A 24,383-nucleotide genomic window follows, 5' to 3' on the forward strand; every position below is an offset into this window, starting at 1 on the left:
TCAAGTGCAGCTCTCATAGGGCTGGCAGCTGCATATATCTGCTGCCTCTTCGCATTCCTGCGGAAAAGGGGCCACAAGCATAAATGCACCTTCAGTGAGGCACCAAAAAGGTTGCCGTTTCTAAGGCGTGGATAGGCATGTGAAAATAAAAGCTGCATCAATAAGCAAATTGCTTCGTCTTTCCTTGACGTCTCTGGAGATGTTCTCATCTTACTTGAGTAACTGAGGCAAGCAACTCTGACCCCTTTGTTGGCGCAGAAAAAACAGCTTCGGCGTTTTCAATTCGCGACGCGTACATCGATGCTGAGATCCCACCCATTGGACGGACAGTGCGAGTTCCACATGAGTAAAACGAAGGCTCCTTTGAGCTCCAGCTTTAATTGAAAAGCCAGACCCCCTAAAGGATAGCCTTACCAAGGGTGCAGAGTACTACTTTAATGGCCGCCATTAGAAGTAGCTCCAGTAATCCAAATAAGGCAACGCGCAACGACACCCCGTAAAAGATGAAAAGCGCATATACTGCGTAAAAGCCAGATGCACACATTTTCACCAGAAAAGAGTGGGAAGGCGAAGCATACTGTCATACTGCGCCAGCCATAATGTGGCGAAAACACTTCAGTTGTGACTACGAGGCTGTACGCACTGTCGCTAGCCTACCGAACTCTTACCGATCAGATGCTTTGGCATCGTTGCAGCAACAGCCATGCACAAGAGCTGCTCCTGCCTAGCATCTCCCGCTAATAAAAACCAAAAGCCAACGAGAATGCAAAACAGGTCGGCAAAGGGAGGCAAGGAAATCGCCACAATCAGTAGGCCCCAGGTGGTGCCGGCGAAACTCTGCTCCAGACCAACCCACTTTGCTATAGCGGTCCCAGCCGGAGAAAGACTCACACCAGAGCTTTCCATTGGAGGTGAGACGACTAGCAGGTCTGAAACACCGTTATTAGAAGATTCGCCGCGAAACCAAAGCGAGTTTAGCGGAACAATCCAAGCTCGACTGTTTGCTGTCGTTGGGGCGGCCGCCGGAAAGGGTTGCGGCCGGTAAGCTACAAATGAGGTACCGGTCAGTCCAAATAAATAGAAACCTGTTGCCACCATGTGAATTATGTGGACTGCCAAAGCTGCAGTTAAGACGTAAGCTCTGAGAAAACAGCGAATTCGACGAAACAAACAGAAGGAAAGATTGCCCCCACAAAGCATTTCCAGAGGCAGCGACCTTAATGCCAAAGTTTGTGGAATGCGTGTACAGCTCAATATCTATTTCTTTGTATATATACATGTGTCTGCGAGTACAGCTGAAAGGCTTGCTCTTAACAGATATGCGCGCGAGCGAACGAGAAGCGAGCAGCATTTACCCGTGACTCTACTTTTGCATGGCTTCAGTTGTACAGCAGCACAGCTGTATGCCGGCATGAGTATGCAAAAACGCTGTGAGAAAGACCTGCCTTTCCATCTCCGTTGGGGAGCTTCGAAAGCGCAGACGCCTCCACGTGAGCTGCAAAAGGGCCAAAGGGTGAAGGTCACGTCTTCGTGATGCTTGGGTTCCTCGATCCCCCGAAGAGCACTCTTCGAAACTACTTGCCTCTGGGCTCACTGCGCCAGTTGTTGTGATGCGTGACACCAATCCCGAGTCGTGGATGATAGCTGCATCTGCGTCGTCTTTCCCTGTCCCCAGTTTGGCAAGTGCACTTTTTTGAAGAGCCTGGACTGCATCCCTGAGGTGCTGCGCGTCTGCACCTGCAGATCGCCTAGCTGCATCAGCAAGGCACATGACTGGGCATGCTATAGCCTCACCAGCAGGTTCTGTGGTGCCTCCAAGTGCATCTCCGTGAGGCGACAATGAACTTGTCGGCTGAGACTCCGGAGACGACAGATCGCTAGAAGAGCCAGTAACTTTCCGACCTCCTCTGAATCCGCTCGGCATGTGATGCCCTGGGGAGAATAAAGATGGCCTGTCAGAATACTTCTGTGGAACGCCAAGGCACCCAGGGGCTCCAGAGCAATACGAGCCAGGAAATGCTGGGCCGTAGCCCCAGAGTGGGACGGACTTCTGAAGCGACGTCGCAGCAGCAGCGGTGTATGGAGCAAGAGGCTGGTTACTTGGAGACAATCGGCGGGGGTCCAGTGGAGAGGTTACCGTCATAAAAGAAGCTGGTGGGAAGGAGGGTACGACAACCGCTTCAATATCTTCATTCCTGGAAACCCCTCTCTCCCTCGTGTTTGAAGCTGGCTGTGACCCCTCCCCATCGGTCTCAGGGGCTTCTTCCTTGATAACTAAGGCAAGAACTGCCTCAGTTTCAACAAATTCTGGGTTCTCCTTTTCTCTCTGCTTGTAGTTGGTATTCACAGCCTGCTGCCGTGGTCCTGGCAGGCAGGTATCTCGTGAAGTTGTAAAGAATCCCCTCTCCCCAACAACAAGGCTCTCTGACCTCCCTTCAGCAGTATTGGACACCGACGAACATCTCCCTGATGCCTTGAACTCAGGGATTGTTTCGCTGGTATCTTGAACGCAGTTGTTACGACGCAAGCTATCAAGCAGGGCAGACGGAGATGAAGCAGCTCGCAATAAAAAGGAGCCAGTGCCGAGAGACCCTTGAAGCATTGGGGCTCCTGAGTCTCCGTACCTTCCCGTTCCTCTCTCGAAGTACTGTACTCCAGAGCACCTAATTCTGTCATCGGGTGGTAGTGGGGGCCTCTTCGCGTAGCGCTTCGGTGCGGCCGCGTGCATCTTCCTGTCTTCCTCAGGAGAGCCGGTTGCTCGCTTGACTCCATCGTTCCTATTGACAAAGCCATGGCTTGCAAGCACAACCACAGCAGCCCCGATGCCGTGAGGCTTCAATAGCCTGTCACTCATGAGACGAATTCCTTCAGACAAGCGAGCCACAGTTCGAAGGGCAAACAGGGGCCCGCCCATCAGCAATCCAAAGGCTCTACCGCCTGACCCTTCAGGAATTTGCGGCAGTTGCAGTTTCCCACATCTTGTGCATCTTGAAAACGGATGTTGTTTCCAGGGGCTTCCTGAGAGTCCTCTTGCTAATGGCGGAAGCCTAGGAGGTCTCATCCATTTCCCAGTATTCTGATCGTGTCCATCGTGTTGCTGCCTTCCCCCTGGTTCTATAGAATGAAGACTATAACTGGTTCCTGCGAAGGCTCTGAGAGAACTCAACTCCTCCGCTGTAAGCTCCTTGACCTTCGAACTGAAAAAATTAGCTATGCAAGCCCATACTGAGGGAGACGCTAACTCTTCCAAGGCCCCCTGCAGCGGATCCGCAGGGCTGGCGGTTCCATTAGACTCGCGTGGTGCCTGAGGAGTCCTGGGGGTTCTAGGCCTTCGGAGGCCCCGGGAGAGGCCAAAAGGCACAACTCGTCCATCACCTTGAGTGAGTAGAATCATTGGTAGCTGAGGTGAGCAACGGTAATCTAAGATGTTTCTGTCCAGATCCAAGACATCAACAAAACCCAGAGTGCAGTCTGGGTCACAGCCGAACTTCAGGGCGAAGGACAGCTCTCTAGCTCGTATGCTTCGCCAAAAAGAAAGGGAGCCCGCGGCCTTGGCATCCAAGTTTTTGTAGGCATGCCTCTCTGAGCAGAGAATAGGAAAGAGAGAGACCAAGGACGGTTTTCGCCTCCACATGGAAGTGCGAAAGAGACCGCCTTCCGCCGTCCCTGAGGGTACCCCAGAAAGAGCACTGCACAGAGCTATCATTTTATCTGCTCTGCGGGCCCTCGCTGCACGTAGAAGCAACGATGCAAGGGCCGGATAGAGAAAACAGAGCGCTCCATAGAGTCTGACAAAGGAACGGCTGAAGCCGCAAACCGAGTTCACTTCTGTTGCAAATGCAGCGAACCGGTGAGGGTTTATATGCGGGTCCAGGAACGGAGGAGGCTGCCCGTCCAAGCCCCATGGAGAGTCCGGAGAGTTACGCCCATGCAGATAAATACGCAAAACGTGGAAAGGCAAGTCTTCTGATGTGAGGTGGCGCACCGCCAAGTGCATCAAACGCTTCTCTTTTGACCCTCCTAGGTACCCTAGCGAGCTCGATGGCGACGGCTGCAGCCCTCCAAAACTACAAGATGCCGCTGCGCACTCCTGCAGGCCTCCCGAAGTGGCATAAAAAGCAGGAAAACCAAACAGCGTCCTGTAGGTCCACCCCTGCTGTCCCCGTCTACGGGCGATCTCTCGACAGAGGGCAGCCAGGCCCAATAACACGAAGCATATAGCCCCTACAGGAACCAGAACTGCACAGCAAAGCAGCTGCTCGACTATAAAGAGGAAAGGCGGGAGGCACCGTGGGTTTATCGACGCATCTGGGAGGCCAGCTGCGCAGGCAAAGGGGCAGTGCGGACCCCCAACTGCTTCCCGCGTGTATATTGCATCGTCTGATGGCTTGTTCGTGCAGCTTAGACAGGCCTCGCCTCCCTCAATCGAGTAAAAGCCAACAGGGCACGGGCTGCAACGCCAACCTGCATAGCCAGGAGGACAGCCCAGAGGGCTTCGTACCTTTCCTGGAGACCCACGGTGCCCTAGAGGCAAATGCAGCGTGCCACAAGCTGGGGACGGGTCACTTTCCCCTCCTCCTACTCTCAGCGACCCACTAAACCCCCCAGCGTATTCTGAAGGTCTCAGCCATGGAACAAAGGCACTGAATCTTGAGTAGACTTCCAGCCCTTTTCCCGTTTCCTCGTACTCCTTCCCCGCTTGGCTGCTTATTTCAATACTGCCTTTCGCACGGGAAGACTGACTTTTGACAAGATCTTTCCGTATCCAGTAGAACGACGTCGGATTCCACAGAAAGTCTATGGCGCCGCCGCCTCCTCCACCTCCCGTGCACCGGCCACCGTGGCCGCCTTTAGCGGATATGGTACCATGCCCCAAAAGTGCTCCTGTTTCAATGACGACTGAACCCCCAGCTCCTCCTCCTTGCCCAAGCTGCGCTGGATCAGCAAAAATACCCGACAACTGGCAAGGTACGCTGCTTAAAGAGTGGATCCCTTCAGCAGCGACTTGGAACTCCCTTGGACCCGAGTTGCCCCTCTTCCCCTGACTAAAAAACGAGCTCACTTCGGGAAACAGGTGGCGTGTGTCAGCATTCAGCCCATCGGCGGCTGCAGTGTTTTCTTTCGCTGCCGATGGTAAGCTCACATCAGACGCCACTGTGTTTTTGCGTCCTTCAGCTCCTTCGTCAGAGGCAATGCGAGTCTTTGGAGGCGCGTCAGCAACCGAAGGAGCTAAGGCTACGCATTTGTTGTTCTCTACTTCGATGTCAATAATTGCTTCCTGCATCGGCTCTCCCCCGCCACCATCAGCCAATACCTGGCCCTCTACCGTCACTGTCTGCCCCTGGATCCATACAAGACCACCTCCGCTGCCAGCTCTTGCCAAGTCTCCCCCCCCACCCGATGCGCTTTCGGTGGAGGCATAAAGGCAGGAGCTATTCCCCACGCGAACTGGTTTCACCTTAAATAGGGGGCTGGGCACATGAGGCTTGTTCGGCATCACTTGCGATTCCCCGTCGTAACTAGGTCCCCCACTGCCACTGCACGGCTTGCCTGTCAATGCGTGGACTCCATCTCCTCCAGGACCCACATGACCGCCTCCACCTCCCCCGCAGAGTGCAGATTGATCAACTAAAGATGGTGCAACGGGTTCCCCATCCCTTGACTGCGGAGCCTCTACAGCAACGCCTCTGCTGCCTGCCCCGGGTCCTGAAAAGGTGACGGAGGAGAAATAGAAAAGGCTCATAATGGAAAGGGGCAGAAGCACACGCCTTAAGAAGAAAGAAGCAAGACCCTACAACAGCAAATGTAAATTGCAAATTTACTCACCATCTTAGCAGCCTGACCGAACGATGTGCATTCCAGGGACAAAAGCAGAGGGGCGCTTAAGGGACTTCTATATGCAGTTTTCGGATAAGTGGCCCACGTGTAGAAGTCAGGAAAATACGGACGTTTCTTAGGAGCAGTAATCACATTTTGGCACGTAAGTAGCAAAATTCTGTTGTCCAACATTCTTACCATGAGCAGGCTGGCACCCCCTTCGACTAGCATCTACTGTTCCCCTCAGCTCCGTGTTGCCGCGATTTCCGCATAGCAGAAGCGCTCCCCCAACAAGGGAGGCCCCGGACTCTAGCAGCAGGCTCTCGCCAGCAAATACAGCAGCATCTAGATAACTCCACGGCACTGCCCCACCCAGTAATAGGGCTTCAGCGTCCTCCAAACTCCAGGCTGTGGCCGTGTCTTCAAGATCCCGGGGCTTCTCGGCGATCACAGAGGCTGTGACAGAAGAGTCCTTGCCAGGCAGTTCAGTGCTTTCGGAGTAAACTGACTCAAACGACGCGGTGGGCCCCTTCACCAAAGAAGGAATATTCAGGGGCCCTGGGGATGTAACTTTCTCATACGCAGCCTCTCTTGCGCTAGAACCTTGTGGTTTCCCGAACACGGACCTACCCTCTTCACTAGAAGAGCTGTGAACCGTTGCCCGAGGTTCCCCTGCCAGTTCTTGCCTCGGAACATCTGGTGAGATGGGTTGTGCTGGGAGAACGGCATTAGAGCCCGCGTGCTCCAGAGACGCACGCGTTGGCTCTTGCTTCAGTAAGGAAGAGAGACCCTTCAACAAGAAGTGTGCCTTTCTTTCTTCATTGCCTTGTTGCGAATTTGCTCCACGGACCTCTGAAGACGCAACTCTGCCAAGTGGATCCACAGGTACGCTTTGATCCAGAGGTGGGATGCTTGAGAAATAACGCTCCCCAAGCTGCCTGCTAACAACAAGGGGAAGCTCGTTTCGCAGCAGGCTCCCCTGTTCTGAGAAGAAATCTTGTTTTAGAGCCTTTATGTCCTTCCTCCCTCCAGCCACTTCGCGGACAGCCCGAATCAAGCGCTGGGTCAGAACTATCTGCTCCTCGGCTTTCGTAGGCACATCTTGAGCCGTGCAGTCTGTCTGCGGGCTGGAGGCAATAGGCGTCTGCATTGTGCAGCAGTCGAGGTTGACGTCCGCTTCTGCAGTCCCTGCTGGTTCAACCTCAGCCTGAAGACTGCTGCTTTTGGTACGCCCTTTCCTTTCCACAGTTCTCGCCTCTCCTAGTTGGAACGCCTGGGTCGCGGAATCAGCGGGAGATGAGCTACCCAAACCCCCGGCTGTCTGGAGTTGGGCAGCTACATGGTCCCCTGCGTATCGCTCCAAGACCCTGCAGGCACTGCTATAAGATGCCGGCGCCTTAGTGACTGTGTTGAGTTCCGTGCGCATCAATGGTGTGCGCTGAACATTGCAGCGGTGGGGTTCTCCCACAGTGCAACTCCCCGCCAAAGTGACAGTACCCTGACTCAGTAGAATGAGCCGGTCTAAGTGCTGCTCCCCGCTTAAGGAAACCTCACGTCCGCCATAAAGAAGGACAGGAGCTTTCCTCAATGGAGCAGGCAGGCAATCACTCGGCGCAGCACTGAGCCCTAGAGAACCGTGCAGAAGCAGGCGCTCACTGGCAAGCAATCCTACCGCTTCTGCACTCGCCTCAAGCAGCCCATTCTGAGGCTGCGCTGACCCAGGCGGTTTGTCCCCGCGACAAGAAAAGTTCCGTCTTCCAGGGATGATGCGGACAGAGGCTCCTTCCCCAACAGATACAGAGGCTGCGCTCGAAAGCAATACTGATGCCCCCAGAAGAAGCCTTCTTGCTTCCGGTGTGCTCTTCGAGTAAAAGGGCCTTGCAGACTCAGCCATCTGCTCCTCTTCGCTGTTGCCGCGCGGTGCCAAGACAAGGGCGCTGCGTTGCCGCAGGCGAATGCTCCCTTCCGCAGCGTGTATGTGGAGAGGTGACAGGACATGCAGAGCAGAACCTACGGAGGGAAAGTTGAACCAGACACTGAAGCCAAACGCATTGTTTCCTAAATGCAAAGTAACATTGAAGTCTTTACTGGCTGGCAGCGGAAAGCAAGAGTCACAAGAGGAAAGCTTTGTAAACTTCCCAGTCACCTGACGTCTCTTCTGCACAGGTCCCACGCCCCAATGGCCGTACATACCTCGAGTGCCCCCATGGAGCAGCAAGCTGCCGACGACCACCCTGGGTTCGATTTGATCTCCGATATTTGCACTGTTCTTCGCATTTGGGACTTTTGTTGTATCTGATGAGTCAGAGCTTTTCTGGAACCCTCGGATAGCCAACGAGCTGCTTCGGAGGGTAACAACGGAAGCCTCAACTGTGACAGTTATTGTTGGGGCATAGAGAGGCACTGGCAACGGGGTTGGCTGGACGCTTAGAACAGCCAACGCTTCTATTCCAGAAGGGGCCGCTGCAGAGGTTCCGTCAACTGCTGGGACTTCGCGCAAGGACCCCGAAGCTTCCTGTGTATCTGCCATGGGCGACACCTTGATATCTTCGTACTCCTCTTTGTTTTGGGAATTGAAAACGTGCGGTGTGGCAGGCTGACTCCGTGAGCTCCACATGCCTGGCTGCGCCCCGGCTACAGCAGCTGCAGCAGCAGCCGCCGCAGCGACCGCACTGAGTTTGTTTGTGACCACGAGTCGACGGTGCGCCCGAGAAAACACTGTGCCCCCTCCTCCACAGAGGCAGGGCAGCAAGTCCAATCGACCGCTGTGCAGCGCGCACCCTCCAGGCGCCAGGACCTAAGAATTTACGGACAGAATAAATAAAAAGCAGTAAATTCACTCACACATCTATCCTACTGCCAGTGCAGCCATCTTCAGCATCTAGCCCCGTCCAGGCCTCAAACCTGAAAGGGAACAATTTGCTCAACAGTTGCGTGTGAAGAGCCACCAGTAACGTCATGAAGCAAGCTTTGTCGCAAACGACAAGCTAGCAGCACGCGGCTGAAGACTCTTACCAGCGGGTCAAGAGGGTGAGGCTGTTCGGCATATATCGCAATGCGCCCTCCCCCTCCCGCTGCGCATTCTTCAGAGATTATCTCCGCTGCCTCGTGAAAAGGACGCTGCCGACGCTTAGAAACAGCGGCAGCAGCACCACTGATTGAGCCCTTCCCACCAGGCGACGTCCTGAGACAGCCGCCGCCTGCGGCAGTGATTCTCCCACTCCTCATTGGGTTCGGGAATACCAGAGCTTCGGCGACCAGCACAATGGAACCGCCGCTGCCTGCAGCCGCGCACGTTGCTGCAGCGGCTCCTGGAATCGCATTTGTTGCTGACTTCAATCCCTTTCTAGATTTTTTAAAAAGGCTTTTCAAAGCAGCCTTCAAAATCTTCGCTCCGCGCCAGCCCTTATGCAGCTCAAGGCCCTCCTTTCCCTGATAACCCGAGACCTGGCGAGAGGCGCTTAAGGAGGCTGCATGAGCTTCGCAGCCCCATCCAGGCTCCCCGGAAGAGCTTACCTGCCCCTCCACCAGCAATTCCTTCGACGCGATGATCACCACAAGGCCCCCGCCCCGAGGAGATTCTGTATTTGGGACACTATGGAGCAGTCTCGCACCTGAGGAGTTACGGGTGTGCCCCTTGGTGTCCGCAGTGTACTTAGCATACAGCAGCCCCGCCTCGCCCTTGGCAAGAGGCAGGAAAATACTTCCCCGTACCTCAAGGGGAGCCCTTACTGGGTGGCCTGCAGAAACAGCCGCACCGCATTAGCAGCCAGGCACATCTCATAGGGTGAACTGTCTTTCAGCCGAACTCCGCAGCCCCTTCCAAAGGATAAAAAATGCACACGCAAGGATATAGCTATGACACAGAGAGCCCACTAAAGGCAGTCGCCTCGCAACGGTCCGTCACAATGCCTCCCATGCCTCCGTGACTTCCTCCTCGGAGCTCGGTTTCGGAGCTTGTCTTCTGCTGATTCTTCTGCAGGGAAGCCGCCTGTGCCGTCGGCCCCTCCAACTCAGCAGTCGCACCTGCGCATGCGGCAGAGCCAGCAACTGTGAGTCGCTGCGGAGGCTGCGGTAGCCCTTGCGGTGGGGCCTTGCCGCGTGCGTAGGGCCCTCCAGCCAGCTCCTGCTTGAGCCTCCTGGCGACGATATCGAGTGGGGCCCCCAAGAAAGAAGAACCCGAAGATGCATCCACAGTCGAGCAACGGAAGCCACACGAGGAGCTGCTGCCCCGCACCTTTGACGTCCCCGATGCTGTAATTTCAGCGGCCTCTCCGACTACTACCGAGTCGCCCGCATATAAAAGCGTTTCAGCACAGTGTAGCCTCGCAGACCCCAGCAAACGAATACTGCCGCCGGCACAGAGTTCTATGCGCTGAGTTGAGGCGTTGCTTGTGAATAAAGCGTCGCGGCGTGATCTCTGCATGAGCCCTGGGCACAAGGAGGAGCGCCGGCGACCGGGAGAGCAGCCACTGCCACGTAGCCTGCGAAGCCTCATCGAAGGCTGCGTACCACTCCTAGCAGCCCCGGTACATTTAATGATGGCCCCCCGTATTTCAATATCTCCTCCACTTATTATTCGCAAACCCTCAACCCAGCGGGGTTCAGCAGTTGCCCCCTTGGGGAGCCCTGCTCCTCGCCAGCGACGACGCTGCCATAGCCGCAGGTAACCCTCTGATAATATGCAGATGCCATCTTTGACAAAATCACAGGCGCTCAAGTCCTCAGGGCCCCCACATAACTCCTGCAGACTGGGGGAGGGCGTTTGTTCTGGTTCATGTGGAGTTGAGGAGACAGCAAGGGCTGGATCACCTGCACGTAGGGATTCTTGTGCTTCCACTGATTGTTGTAACACAAATCCATTCAAGTTCTGCGATTTGTGGTTGTGAGATGAGACTGTAGTGCAAAAAATGCAACAAAATAAGTAAGTTAAAGATAGTAGGCGGCAAATAACCGCCATTCTCGATTTCTCCCCGGATCCCTCCTCGCCGAACTCCTTCAGGAGAATCAGGGGGAGATTAATAATGCATAAAAATCATATAGAAGAGACACGGAATACAATAATAGCATTGCATGGGCAAGGGTGGGGCCTCCTAGCTGCGAGGGGCCCTCAGTCAGGCTAGGAAGGGATATGGTGGCCTTCCGCAAAAGGTCTAACAGCATAAAGCCAACCAGTAAGAAATAACTTGCCCTGGTAAAAAAGAAAGACACATCAGGGAAGGCGTTGGATCTGGTGAAGCCTTGTCAAGAGCACTGTCTAAAGGCAACAGATGAAAAGAAGACACCAAGGGCGGTGTGTGTCTGGGTGCCGTCCGTCATTAATTTGGGCCCAGTTAATTACAAACTATTAGTTGTTACCTTTGTGTTAAAGGTGTGTGAATTATTTCACCTTGTAACCCAACAGGGAAGACTATGGCGTACGCCATACTATAAACGGCCTCGGCAGCCGAAGCAATCGAGACTGGCTCCAGACCCTTCTATACAGTGCCTACGCTTGCCCTCCTAAGTTGATAATATGCACAATTCTTTGAATGACTACTCTTTATTTTTTTCTCTGCATGCCCGGATTTCCACGCAAGCCATTTATAGAATTGAACGGCGTCAGCAATGGCCGGGTGGTGTTGGGTCCGCACAGGAAATATGCAATTAAGGAGACAGAATGTCATTACTTGCCCGTTTTATAACGCTACAGATTTTAAAAAATTGCAATTTGTCCCTGCTAACATAATTTTAAGCCTACACATTAAAAGCATTCGTGACTTCTCCAAGATTTCACGATACGGACAGCTGTTGTTGGTCAAACATCTATGCAATGCGTTTCAAGAAGTAAGGGTGGGACATGACAGCTCTTTGATGCTTCCAACACCCAGAGATTGTCGAATATGCAATTTCTCTGCAGAAATTTCCGGTGCCATCCATCTTTCCTCGGGCACATAATCATTTTCTTCTCTGCCCCGCTATACGGACTAGGCTTCTTACTAGCAGACAAAGAGCTCTGGACAGTCATTCAACGCTCTGGTCCCCGCAGTTACGGCTTTATCCTAGTCTACTGCCCATTCACTGAAAAACAGGACAGTGCTTCATGCTTTAAATTCGATTAACGGGACAGATCATTTGCTGCACAAGCATATCCTAGACTTCATCGGCAGCTCTTTAGTCTTGGACTCAGCTTCTTGCTCTCCTGGGAGAGTCCTCACCACGTACACGCTAGTGAAAATCACAGTGACTCCAGGTAGGTACCTGCTAGGCAGACTGATACTTTAGGTCATGGACCTATGCTTTAGGTCCGTATATAAGTATGGAGGCTCCCTCTCCAAGACGGGCAAGTACCCAGGTGAAGCGAGCAAGAAGGCTTTGCAGCAGTCCCTTCAATAGTAACTGATAGACCATATCGTGATAATCTACTGAGATTGGTCGGGCCGTCGTGAATGACGACTTTTCTTGCCATAGATGGCATGAACCGGTTTTCAAGGAGCTGCAACTAATCCTTTTGGTACTGACTGCTGTTTCTTATCTAATCATTAGTTAGCAGAGGTCACTAGTGATCCATGCCCACAGCATCACTTTTTAGGACTGCAGGAGCACCTTCGCAAGATATATGCATATTAATTCTCATCATGAGTTGCCATACTTCGCCTGACCAGCTTCATGATATGGACGTATGCTTCGTTGCTCTTCTTAACGAGGAACGATATTCCTGCATCCGTTTTCACTGAGCTTTTTCTACAATTACGAGTCATCAGAAATTATCTAACGTGCATTCTTTTCCTGCTGAGTCACCTGCGATTATTGCTTGCCATAGTAAGCTGGTTTAACCTTGGAGGAGAAAACAGGCCATAAGAAATTTAGATAAGTAAGCACGCGTGAGAGATATAAGGATACTGTTGTCTCCTTGTCATGCACTTGTTGGGAAAGCTGAAGTAATTGGATTTTCCCAGCAAAGTGCGAGGTGTGTCGAAGTCGTAGATTCAAGCTGAGCCGTTCATTCGGTGGAGGTGGAGAGTTCTAACTCAACTGGAAAGATGCAACTTACCGTGACGAAGGTAGCGTAGTCAAGGTTTAGGATCAATTATGCGGAAACTTCGTATCCTGTGCGCAGTTTGTAGTGTAGCTCTTATATGTGAGTCTTCAGCAGCCTCAGAAGTAGTATTACATGCTATTCATGCAACTTAATTGAAAGGCAAGAAGTGTGAAGGTTCTTTATATTGAGCAGCTTCAATTGTAGATTAATTGCTCTCACCACGCCTTATACATATTCGTTCAAAATAATGTAAGAGTTTGAATCTCGACATTAAATATGCCTGAGATTCTCGTATCTGAGGCCATAGTGCTGCAGCGCATAACATGCATACAACTGTGGGAACTTTGTCCGCCAAAAGCACCCAGATAATTGCAGGATCGACGTAGGGAATAACGGGAGGCATGCAATTCCTGGTTGTATTTTCCGTGAAGATCTGCCTGAGTAGTCCTTCTATCGCAGCTTCTAACGGAGAGGAATAAGCTTTATTACGTTCCTATACCGAGGGCCGCGGTGGCAGAAAATTTTGAAAACGCTGGGCCTCCACGCTGTGGCCATCTCTTGAGGAGCTGTAGGATATGTACTGCCACACACTGAGTCTGGTAAAAAAGCAAGTCCGAAATTCGGTGAAGGGTGTGCCGATTAGTAGAACTTACTGGTCAATCAGGTCATCGAACCAGATCATGCGGACTAACTCCCAAGTCACTCCCCCCACTATGAATGGGGTATAAAGCGGTATAAACATGGTTCTGATCCCCGTATATAGGGTATAAAGCGATATAAAAGTAGGGATGGCCCCCAGTCGTAGTAAGCAGCCCAGACTAAGTCCGTCCATTAAGTACAGTGACTCTCTACATAGATGCACACTTGCTTCCTAGCGCCAAACCTGCCGCATAAACGCTTGAGAGAGCACGTCGGCTATTGTTGTTGTTCCTTTTTTCCCTTGAGAGATAACGCCCGTGTGTTTCTGTGTGCGTTCCACTGCTGGCTGCGCCAGTTACAGTGGCTGCGCTAAACCCTGGCTTATTAGCAGAGCACCTTAAGGCTACTTTGCAGCAACGGCTAAGTTTCTCCAGATAACACATCTCTAATTAAGTCTAATTTCTATAGTATACTACAGGCTGTAGTGTATGGCACTACAATGTTGCACAGGAGCAAGCTCCAAAATTTTACATCGCTTGGAGGCTGGAGTGCTGCATGCTGCAGTTTTGGTGCCTCTTGCTTTCTCCAAGTTTCGGGCCTAATTTCAAAGCACACTGTGCCTTTTCGTCGGTGGAACAAAACCCTCTGAATAACAAAGGCTTCCAGCTGTTACGTCAGTCGAATTATCTCGAACACATTGTAGTGTTGCACACTGCCAGCTCTGCACACATCCCGTAGACCCACGCCATACTGACTGGTTGCAGTCAAACGAGGCGCACCCAAGATTTTTTACGATCTACTTCGTTGGCAGAGGCTTGACCAATGGCTTATCCCCCACGTTTCAGCTCCAGCTTGAAAGAGTTTCCAACGCGTCTCATGCTTTGGGTGCCGCTTAGAAGTTTTCCACAAGTCCTAGATGAAGTTGATGCAGTATCCGAGTAGCATCGAAGCGGCTTGCCATACGAAAGTCAGCAAACACGAAGTCTTCCCTTCAACATTTTCCTCAAGTCTCAAGAGAAATGTGTAATATCGTAAGTTCCAGCCAGTAGGCTACTCTGTTAAACCAGGAGGCCGCCCTACCAAAGGCAATAAATCAAGGTCGAATGTCTCTCCTTCCAGGTAGAAAAGTCTGCCTAACGCACCATGTTGGTTTAAATGCACGAGGAACGTTGCCCTGACACGCCGGAAACAGGGATGCAAGGCAGTCTCCGCGAATTTGAGCGGATTTTTCCTGCTATGACGTTCTTGTTGGTGTGCACGCGCTAGTAAAAGCCGTTCATATTTAGCCATGCTGACAAGTTTTCAAATTCGGAGTCGTATCTCGAAGGCATTGACCCAATCCTGTCTTCCGATAGAGCTCACGTGCACAATGAACTGGGCGGTTCTGAGCTGGAACAAGAACTAGTGCTGATAATTAGGATGCTTTGTCTGTTTACCAGTGCCTGGTGCAAATTGCTGCTGTTGAACATTTCGCATATATTAATGCGTTTAAAATCAAAGTGGAGGCCGAAGAAAGCCGAAAGGAGGCGTGCAAACTTGTTGAGAAGCTATTTGGCTGCTGTGGAACCGGCAGTGGTCAGGCTCTTTTTGGCTGGGAGCTATCAAGTACGACACGGGGAAGCTGAGCCAGGTGCGTTCCGAATTACTACAGGCGAAATTTAGCAAGAAGAGCATTGAAAAAATGTGTCAGATGCAGCTTGTGAAGCCCGGAGCAGAAGTTTGTATGGCTACGCGTGATTGGCCACGCGCAACTTGCAGAATCGTTTGCCACAACAAAGGCGCAAACTTGCGCAGCACGAAAAGCGCTCGCAGCACTAGGGAAGTATTGAAGTGCTGTTCATTTTATAATCGTACTACCTCACTGCTACGTTCATTTACGAGCTAACGTTAACAAGAAGTTGCAAAGCACTGAGCAGTCGAGCGCTTGATCGACGATCGCGATCCACCACATGTCCCACAGAATACAGCATCAACAAAAATATGCTGCACAGATTCTACACATTACATGCTAATCTCACAGACAGAAAAACTGAACATGTAGCACGTGATGTTACGTAGGCATGGTGTTCAGTCAAGTATTGTTTAGAAGGAACAGTCACAGGAGCGATGCTGCAGCAGAACGCTGCGCATGGCTGCTACGGCCATACAGCACATAAGCACCTTAGTTTTACATCGGTCGTTTTTTTTTTGAAAATTCTTTTTTTTTTTCTGATTATGCCTCTCCTCATCTATGAGAGGCTTACAGCGGAAGTTGATGAGCTGCTGAATTCGCTTATCTGCACGAGGCCTACTGAGGTCGCTCAGCATACATACTGGGACTTAATAAGCTGTGAGTTCACAGCAAATATTTTCCCTCCGGCGTTCCCAATATACAACCAGGACAATTTCAAGCTTTTTGCGAGCCGTGTCTCAGCAGTCCCCAGCAATGGCTGGGCGCGAGGAATATGCACAGTCAGCTGCTGCAAATTATGCTCTGCTTTCAGAACAGGCAGAGCCTCTACCCCAAAGCCACACTGATCAAATTGATCAGCACTTGATCGCTAGGCATAGGTATCCGGCTTCGAAGGCTTCGAAGGGCGGCATGGTACTCCTCGCATCCAAAACACTCATTTTCTTCTGCATCACAGCAACAATATATCTTGTCCTGAGCGGTTTTTGGTGTATAAAAGAGCTGGAGACTCGTCAGCTGTTGTCAAGTGGAATGCAAAAGCGGTTGTTGTCCATACAAGACTCTCGTTGGGCCAAGGAATGCATAGAAAGAGGTACAACTGGACAATCCGGCGCTCACAACAGCACTGAACATGCAGAACCCGTTGCGCGTGCCAGCAGCATCCTTGCCAAGAATGAGACTCTACCAGTGTTCTATGGCGGTGTTCATAGTAAATCAGGGAGAGGGGAGGTTGGTGCAGATCGAAGCTTGAGAGCTGATTGGATGAAAGCTCTCCTGGAACACTCCCCGAGTGTAGCGGAATGTAAGCGTCAGCTAAAGGCGCTCCATCTGCCAAAAAAGGATCGCAAAAATCTGACAAGTCAAGAAGCAAAACTTTTAGAAAAGGCAGAAGCGGGCCTGCACGACCTCCTCGCATTCAGGTTTCGCCTCGTTGCAGGCTTGCACATGACAACGAGGGAACGAAGACATTTGAAAAAATTAAGAGAAGATCTTGAATTGAAAACTGACAATTATTCACTTAAAAGGCTGGAGAAGACAGATGCAAAACTTTGCTATCTCGAAGATCTAACCAAAAGAGGCAAAAAGGATCTTTTGTATGTCGGTAAAGTACTGGGTTTGCTGCTCCTGCACAAGGAGCAGCGGGCCATTTCACTCCGTATACTCGCGTCTCATCGCCTGCAGAACAGAGAAATATCAGTTAAGGCAGCAAACGCAATCGGATTAGCCACCCTCTTGATGAAAGGCTCCCGGTCCTCCAGTATGGCATTCACTGCTGATGAGGAGAGTGAACTTCTTAAAATAAGCGAAGGTTTCCTGAAGAGCTTGCAGGAAGCAGCAGCAGACCTTTCGCAGCTAATAAGAGCTCCAGGCAGTAGTCATTCAACCCTAAAGAAACGCGCGGCGAAGTATCATTCTCTTCAACAAAGCGTTTCCATGTATGCTTTGCAACTGCACAGTGTTCTGAGGGATGTCACAACGCAGAAGATCCTAAAACGCCTGGATCAGGAAAACTTGAAGCTGCGTAAAGCCTTAGAGAGGGCGGATCGATTGTTGCAAGACTCATGCATGGGGGGTGAAGGAATAATTTCGTCTGTGCGCTCACTACTTAGATTTTCCCTATTTAAGAGTGGGCGAGGTTTCGATGGTTCCAGCAATACGCTGCAGGCCCGCTATGCAAAACTCAGATAGGGTAAAACGGAAAACTCATGGCTTTTTTTTAAAAATGTAAGTGATGCCGCTTTTACAAAGAAGACATTTGCTGTGCATTTTCTGTCAGTTCTTTTACGTTGCGCAGGCTTGCAAGATAGTGCACGTCCCGTTTGTTCAGCTTTTCTTTTTTCTCATGTTTCAGTGCAATTTGCTAGATTTGTCTCTGGAAAGCTCTTCAATAGCCTGGTGCTTATCTATGCGAATGTAGAGCTCCATGGTTTATGCCCTTGCAGCGTTACCCACAAGGGCATGCGAAGGCAGACAGAAGAGTTGCCTCAGTATATTTCGGGCTACTCTGCAAATAGGAAACAATGGCTGCCCAGTAAAACAAGCGTGACAGTATTGTCGATTCTAAATCAAGACATGTGGTCCCTTCAGATAGATTTCCAAATCAACTGCTACCTTGAACTATCTGGGTGAGTGCAAACGAGATGACAACAGTACGGGACGCCAAGCTCATGAATCGCACCTTTACATCATCCAGTACTCTGGGCCACGTGCGCTGGGCCAAGTGCTGGATCGACAGACGATGATTAGCCGCAACTGCACACCATGCAGACGAGGCATCCATATCCGCGCTCCTTCTCTTGAACAGGTACGTGGAACTACAAAAATTTACACTTCAGTGCTAAACCGAGGAAAAAACAAGAAATTACACAATCAGACAACGCACAGTTCACTCTGTCCTACGCCCTGCTGATCCGCTGCATACGCTTGAGACAAATTAGATTCCAGAGAAACTTAGGCCTACTAGGATGTCTCAGTGCCCCAAGACTTTTGATGGCTTTCTACATTCTTAGGCTTTTGCTGTTCTGATTGCAACGACGGCAGAATAAGCTCCATTGATAGCGTGAGCCGTTCTGCGGCACACAAAAGCTCATCAAGCTCCTGTTATGCAATACTTCTTCTTCTTCGCAATTCAGGCCCATATTGCGTTGCCATTACGGAAGAAGAGAAAACAGAGTTCAAGTTAGAAGGCCGTACACTACGTGAAACAGTACCGTTATGCGCGAAAGGGCACACATGAGACGGATGCTGACGAGCTGCCCCACGAAGCGGCAAGGCCGTACCCACCGTGTAAGAAGACGAGGGAATATGGGAGTCGGTGATAATCTCTGACGGGATGGCGCGGGACAACTGCAGGGAATAGTTACGCGGCAAAAGCTGGAGGTCCACGAGGATTGAAAAAGTTATTTAATTGTTGCTGGTTCGATGTTATCACCTCCCTCATATTTAGGAAATTATTCACGTACTTCAGTGTTTTCTCCAAAGTGCAGGTTTGATTACAGAACGAACAAGAGGGCAGGGCAGATGATAGAGCCGCCAGCAGGCGAATAATCATCCAGATATTCTGAGAGAAATGCGGAGCACAGTGCTTATAACAAGGGACGTGAAACCGTAAAAAGGGGTGACGGGAAGACGCACACGAGCTCATATTTGGCGTGTCAAACTTCAGCAGCGGCAGCAGCTGGACAGAGTTGGTATTTTTTGCTTTTTGCAGCAGCCAGAAATTTTCACAGAGCCAGCGTTTCTTTACCTGACTCTCGAAGCCGGTGGGTGCACTAACACAAAATGCGGCCACACAATTTTTTGACTAGCTTCAGGGTACTAGGAGACAATACGGAGAAGGAGAATCAGAATGATAAAATGGAAATAAAGGACAGGCATCCAAGCGGAGAGGGGACAAATAACACTAATGAGAGAATAACGTAAAATGCGAAGAATAGCGTCATACACGCTTCCAATGTCTGCAGAGTTGTTACAGTGAGCAGCTGCAAATGACTGTGCTCTACAGAACGTAGTTGTCTCAGCAGCAAACAACGAAGTTAGCGCGTACTTGTCCTCTAAACTGAAGGAAAGCAGTGAAAGCATGTGCTTCTCGCGTATTCCACTAAGTTGCCCCTGTCTACACCTGTTTGCACGTCAACAGCACTACTTTGTGTGTGTTTCTTTTCGTGTGCTTTTTCTCTAGCTGTGGTCCAGGGTTTTACGTTGTATCTGCTGTCGACACACGCACTTGTGTTCTTCGCCAAGCTTCCTTTATTTATTTTTAGCACAGGCTCAAGCCAGGTCTGCCTACTGAACTTTCCAGGAATCGGTGCGTTCAACGCACTGCTATGCAGCTAGCATGAGGTTAAAAAGTTGTCTACCCACGGTGGAAGCTTCCTTTGTAGAGTGCTGAATTTGGGATATTTCAGTATACTGTGTACTGTGCGTAAGCAAAACACGAAAACTCGTGTTCAGTATTGACTGCTATTTAGGGGTGCGGTAAAACAAATGGCCAGCATTAGAGTGCATCAGAGAGAGCTGTACACATCAAAAGTGGGGAGCACGCGTGTAATAACATCAGAATATCACGTATAATATCTGTTCCGTCCGAAGCAGATACCATGTCTGCGCGGACCAATCAATTCAGTTCTAGCAACCCTGCGCCACTCAGCGAAAACCCTACATCGAACTCGAACAGCAATTGATCGATCAACGCGGCCCACATGCGGCGTACAGGAAAACTCACGTCAACAAGAATGCGGGAAATTCTCTTTTAAAATTCCTGACCCAGTCATGCCGATTTTCAAGCAAAGATGCATACGTAACGCCATCATGTTCAGATAATTAATCCAGTTCACCTGGGCTGGCTGCTGGAGTGCCCCTGAACGCAAGAAGCGGGGCTCCTCATGCTTGCGACAGACCGACACCACGCCCCTGCATGAAGTTTAAGTCATAAAACTGGAAAATTCTCTTCAGCTCCACGTGAGTATTCAAGCAGAGGCTTGCCCACGGAGCGGATCAGCTGTTCGCTTCGCTCAACTCCATGACCTCTGGAGGGCAAGCCTTAAATAGCGCGATGCTGCGGCTTTTTGGGTAGAAAACATGCAGATATTGTTCTTTCAGCTTTCCTTTTTTTATGATTAGAACAATTTCAAGCTCTTTGCCTGTCTCGTCCCAGCAGTCCCCAGCAATGACTGGGCCCCAGGAATATGCGCAGACAGCTGCAATTTATACTCCGCTTTCACACGAAGCAGAGCCTCCAGCGGAAGGCTTTTTCGTGAAGAGAACTGATTCACACGTAAAACCTAAATATTTGGATTGGGGGTCGAGGGGCGGCCCCGTCTTCTTCGCCTCAAATGCACTTGGTTTCCTCTCCCTCATAGCAGCAATATATCTTGTCTTGGGCGGCTATTGGTGTTTACAAGAGCTAAGCTCTCACCGTTTGCTGCACACTGGCGTGCAAAAACGCCTGTTGTCTGAGGATGATGCTAATTGGATGAAGGAATGCGTGCAAGAAGGTAGCAAGGAACGGAAAGGTGGTCACAGCAACAGTGAACGGCTTGCGCACTCCGTTTGGGATCCCGAAGGTGATCGTTCGCAAGATGAGATTCCAATGAGATCTCCTGGATCGGCTGGAAATGCAACGAAAAGGCGTGGCCGTCTCCCGGTTGAGAGTGCAAATACCTACTTAGGGGCCCTTTCCCAAAGGCTCCCAGCAGAAGAAGCAGAATATAGACGCCAAATAGACGCCCTAAGTCTCCCTTTCGCTGATTACTGGAATTTAACAGTAGGTGAATGCACGCTTTTATTCAGAGCAAGGCGACGACTACAAGATATCTTGGCATTTAGGGCTAAGGCTCTTTCAAAGGTGCACTCGTTAGTGCTCGAACAGCAGTACTATGAACAAAAGAGAACGCAACTCAAGCAAATCTGGGACAAACACTCTCCTGCCATGTTGAGGGAAACAGGACAAAACCTAGCCTTTGTTAACAGAAGTCTCACTCAGAAGAGAAAGCAGCTCTCGAAAGTCCGTAACTCGATGCATTCGACGGTCCAGCACCAGATGCAACGCAGCATCTGTGCACATCAGTATGCATCTCATCGAAGGAATGGAAGAGCGATATCACTTAGAGCGGCGTATGCCCTCAGCATAGCCATCCTTGTCATCGAAGGAGGACAGCCAGCTGATTATTGTCTCAGTGATGAAGATCAGCAGGAGCTTTTGAAAGCGGGTTGGGAGTTTGTAGGGAAGATGGATAAAGCAGTTACATATCTTTCGCGTCAACAACAGAGTTCGAGCGGTAGTCACTTCGACTTGAAGAGACGCGTGGGGAAGTACCAAAAGCTTCGAGCTACTGTGTCAATGTATTCAGTGATGATGCGGAGTGTTGCGATGAGTTTACCAAAGGGACCTGTCCTAAAGGAATTGGATGGGCAAACGGTCAAGCTTCTTAAGGAGCTAGATCGCGTAGATGGGATTCTACGGGGCAGTCACACAGAAAACGCAACGGCGCTTCCACGCGGGCGTTCTTTATTCAGATATTTGTGTGCTTGGGGAGCACGCAGCGAAGATGGTTGTTCTGAAGAGACACAGCAAGGCAGCGCGACGAAGGATACAAGGCGTAGGTGAAGAATTACAAGGCGTTTCTTCTGGGCACAGCGGTCCAGTTTTTCATATTGTTCTTCAAGAAGGCATTTGTCCACGCAGGGGCCGAAGTTCCTCTATGTTAGTCCCCCAATTTCGGCCGATGGGGAAGACACTGCTCAGGTTGATAGAATCTGGTCATGGGTTTCCTCTGTTTCTCATTTCTGTTCGCTTTATTTGTTAACTTGTAAGATTTCCACGGACGTGTGCAGATCTGCTCTAGTGGAGCATGAGCTAGTCACACTTGTATACATTCATAGATGGCACTTGCTGCAATGGTTTGGTTGCTTGCTTTGTCTTTCCTTCCTCCCGACCCTCAGTTCCGTGGTTGTGCTATTTCTGCAAGGTCGCGCAAAAGGAATAGAGAGGCGTTGGGTAGAAGTACTTGGGGCTGTACAGAATCAGTTTGAGCATCTGTGTGTGTCAGGATAACTTTTATTCCTGGAGTTCCTAAAATTAAGTTCTGGAAATGAAGCGTAGTTTTCACTTTTCCTGCGTGCTCTTCGTTTGGGCGCTTCACAAGGTCCTTGTTTTTTTTATTTTTAATGGAGAACCTGCATCAATAATAGGAGTGGCATGTGATACCCCGTGCTATTCTTCAATTTGACTGTAGTGCTAGTGGACAAGCCGCGTTCATCAGCTAGGAGCTACCTGCGGGTAACAGCAGGTACTGTGTATCCCAACAGGCAAATAGCCCATTGCACAGTTATAGGTGGACTCTTTCGAATAATTGCTGTTCGATGCAAAAGTCACCTCAAGACAAGAATTGCCTCACCATGAGCTTCCGCGCTACATTATCACTTGTTGCCTTCCAGAGAAGGCTGGTTCTGCCAATCAAAACCAACACACCCGACTGTTTCTACACCAAGGTCTTCGCATACCAGTGGGCATCACTGCCCTGGATCTCAATTAGTGAAATTGGGGCATCTTCATGTAAAACTGGACTTCATTGTGGCTCTTGATTATGGGGAAGGTGGCCATGTGACTTTTGTAAGAGCGAGGTGCTGTTGTTTATCTTCGCCTGATTTCTCCCCATGCAAGGTGCCTCCCTTACTAGAACACCATATAGCTAGGACCGCCGAAAGACCTACCGAGACAATTGCTGCAGCTGCACCACATAATATTTACGATATCAGTCGCCGATGATAACTTTGAAGGAACTCCGGGGAGGCTGCTCCTAGACGCGCAATGTACGGTCAGCCCATATCACAAACCTTATAGAAACTACTGCCTGCTTCTCTCAGTAGTCATTTTACGCAGCGTGCTCTTTGGCTGTGGGCTGGACGGGATAGGGATGGCATGCCCGACATGGCCCTGCGGAGGCCATTTGTTTCCTGATAGAGATCGTCAGGCATCGCTCTTAAAAGAAACGCATAATAGTTTCATGATGGCATTGTCTGCAATGGTGGTACTGCCTTCAACGTGGGACGCCGTTGCGGGTTCCTGGGTGTCGTCATAAGGCTTTCTGGACCTTCTGCAAACACTGGCGCGAGACTCACCCCTACAAGAATGGCGACTTCGAACTTCAGCAGTGAAAAAAAGAATGAACAATTCTTCAGCATGAATTGAGAGCTACTGAGTGCAGTATGCAATTGCCGGTGGAGTGTGCACGCCTGCACGCAGTAAGTTGGATCCTGTAATGAAAGCAATAAACGTGTGTTGGGAAATACAGAATCGGGATGCGTACATCTTTAATGAAGGCAAAATAGAGGCTGTGTTATGCGAAAATTCCAGAGAAGCTGCAGTTTTTCATAGACTGCTACCCATGAGACCAGCGGGCACCGGTGGGCTCCAGGACGATGGTGTCAAATTGGGGAGGAGTCCAGCTCCCGCATGTTCTTCTAGCAAGCTAAATTATATCCCCTGCGATCAGCCAAAAGTTTTAAATCAATTAATAGACTAATGTACTGAACATGATGCCTTGAAAGTCCAGGTGTTTCTTGAAAAGAGTCGGCACTGTGGGAGTGGATCTGCGGATTCCCCATTGAACACACTGTACGGCTGCAGCCATCAATACGTAGGCAGCAATGCTGCACAGTTGTGGAAATCCGAGTAAATGGCTGAGGTTTGGTATGAAAACTCGGCAAATGCCTGAAGGGAACAATTAAATAGTGAACGGCACCGAAGGATTCAGCTGGAAGGGAGGAGCTTCAGCTCTTGTGAGCAATGGAGCGGCCCGCAGCACGTAGAAACGCGTAAAGGATCGTAGCTTAGGGAGAGATCAAGGAAGTAATATCAATATTTACACTCCAAGCCCACAGAAGCTCAATGGAAGATGCCGTACCCCACGCAATCTCTAGTCGATAAAAGCCCAACTTCAATTGGGCTCAGTGGAGCAGCGGAATTACCGCTGGGCAAAGCCACGGTTTCACAAGAGCCGTAATTTCCCCCCTCTAGACGAGCCAATGAGCCTTCTGAAGTTCTTCTTATGAAAGCTTCCTTGGATAAGCTGGGCTTAAATACCTTCACAAGATCGACGATAGTTGCGTTTGAACCAGATCGCTTTATGGGGAAAGTGTGGAGAAGCAACTCGTGCAGCTGTCCGCTATTGGGACCCATGACTATCTCAAACATTCTTACCCTCTTGTCTCCGTTCCCAGCAAGGAGGTGCC

The 24,383-nt window shown here is 50.5% G+C and overlaps 3 protein-coding genes across 3 annotated transcripts; 2 read left to right on the forward strand and 1 right to left on the reverse strand.

Annotated features, from left to right (window-relative positions):
* On the reverse strand, nucleotides 1-319 carry ENH_00026300 (hypothetical protein, conserved; the record flags this gene model as incomplete). Its single annotated transcript, XM_013579758.1, has 2 exons — nucleotides 1-57; nucleotides 215-319. 2 exons carry the CDS (start codon nucleotides 317-319, stop codon nucleotides 1-3), a joined length of 162 nt encoding a protein of 53 aa, XP_013435212.1.
* A 15,583-nt stretch (nucleotides 320-15,902) lies between these two features.
* On the forward strand, nucleotides 15,903-17,336 carry ENH_00026310 (hypothetical protein, conserved; the record flags this gene model as incomplete). Its single annotated transcript, XM_013579759.1, has 1 exon — nucleotides 15,903-17,336. One exon carries the CDS (start codon nucleotides 15,903-15,905, stop codon nucleotides 17,334-17,336), a length of 1,434 nt encoding a protein of 477 aa, XP_013435213.1.
* Nucleotides 17,337-20,316: 2,980 nt separating this feature from the next.
* ENH_00026320 (hypothetical protein, conserved) lies at nucleotides 20,317-21,756 on the forward strand (the record flags this gene model as incomplete). Its single annotated transcript, XM_013579760.1, has 1 exon — nucleotides 20,317-21,756. The coding sequence occupies one exon, from the start codon at nucleotides 20,317-20,319 to the stop codon at nucleotides 21,754-21,756; it is 1,440 nt and encodes a 479-aa protein (XP_013435214.1).
* Nucleotides 21,757-24,383: the final 2,627 nt, after the last annotated feature.

The sequence above is a fragment of the Eimeria necatrix genome, genomic scaffold, assembly GCF_000499385.1.
Source record: "Eimeria necatrix Houghton genomic scaffold, Enh_scaff19, whole genome shotgun sequence".
Classification (NCBI taxonomy): Eukaryota; Apicomplexa; class Conoidasida; order Eucoccidiorida; family Eimeriidae; genus Eimeria; species Eimeria necatrix.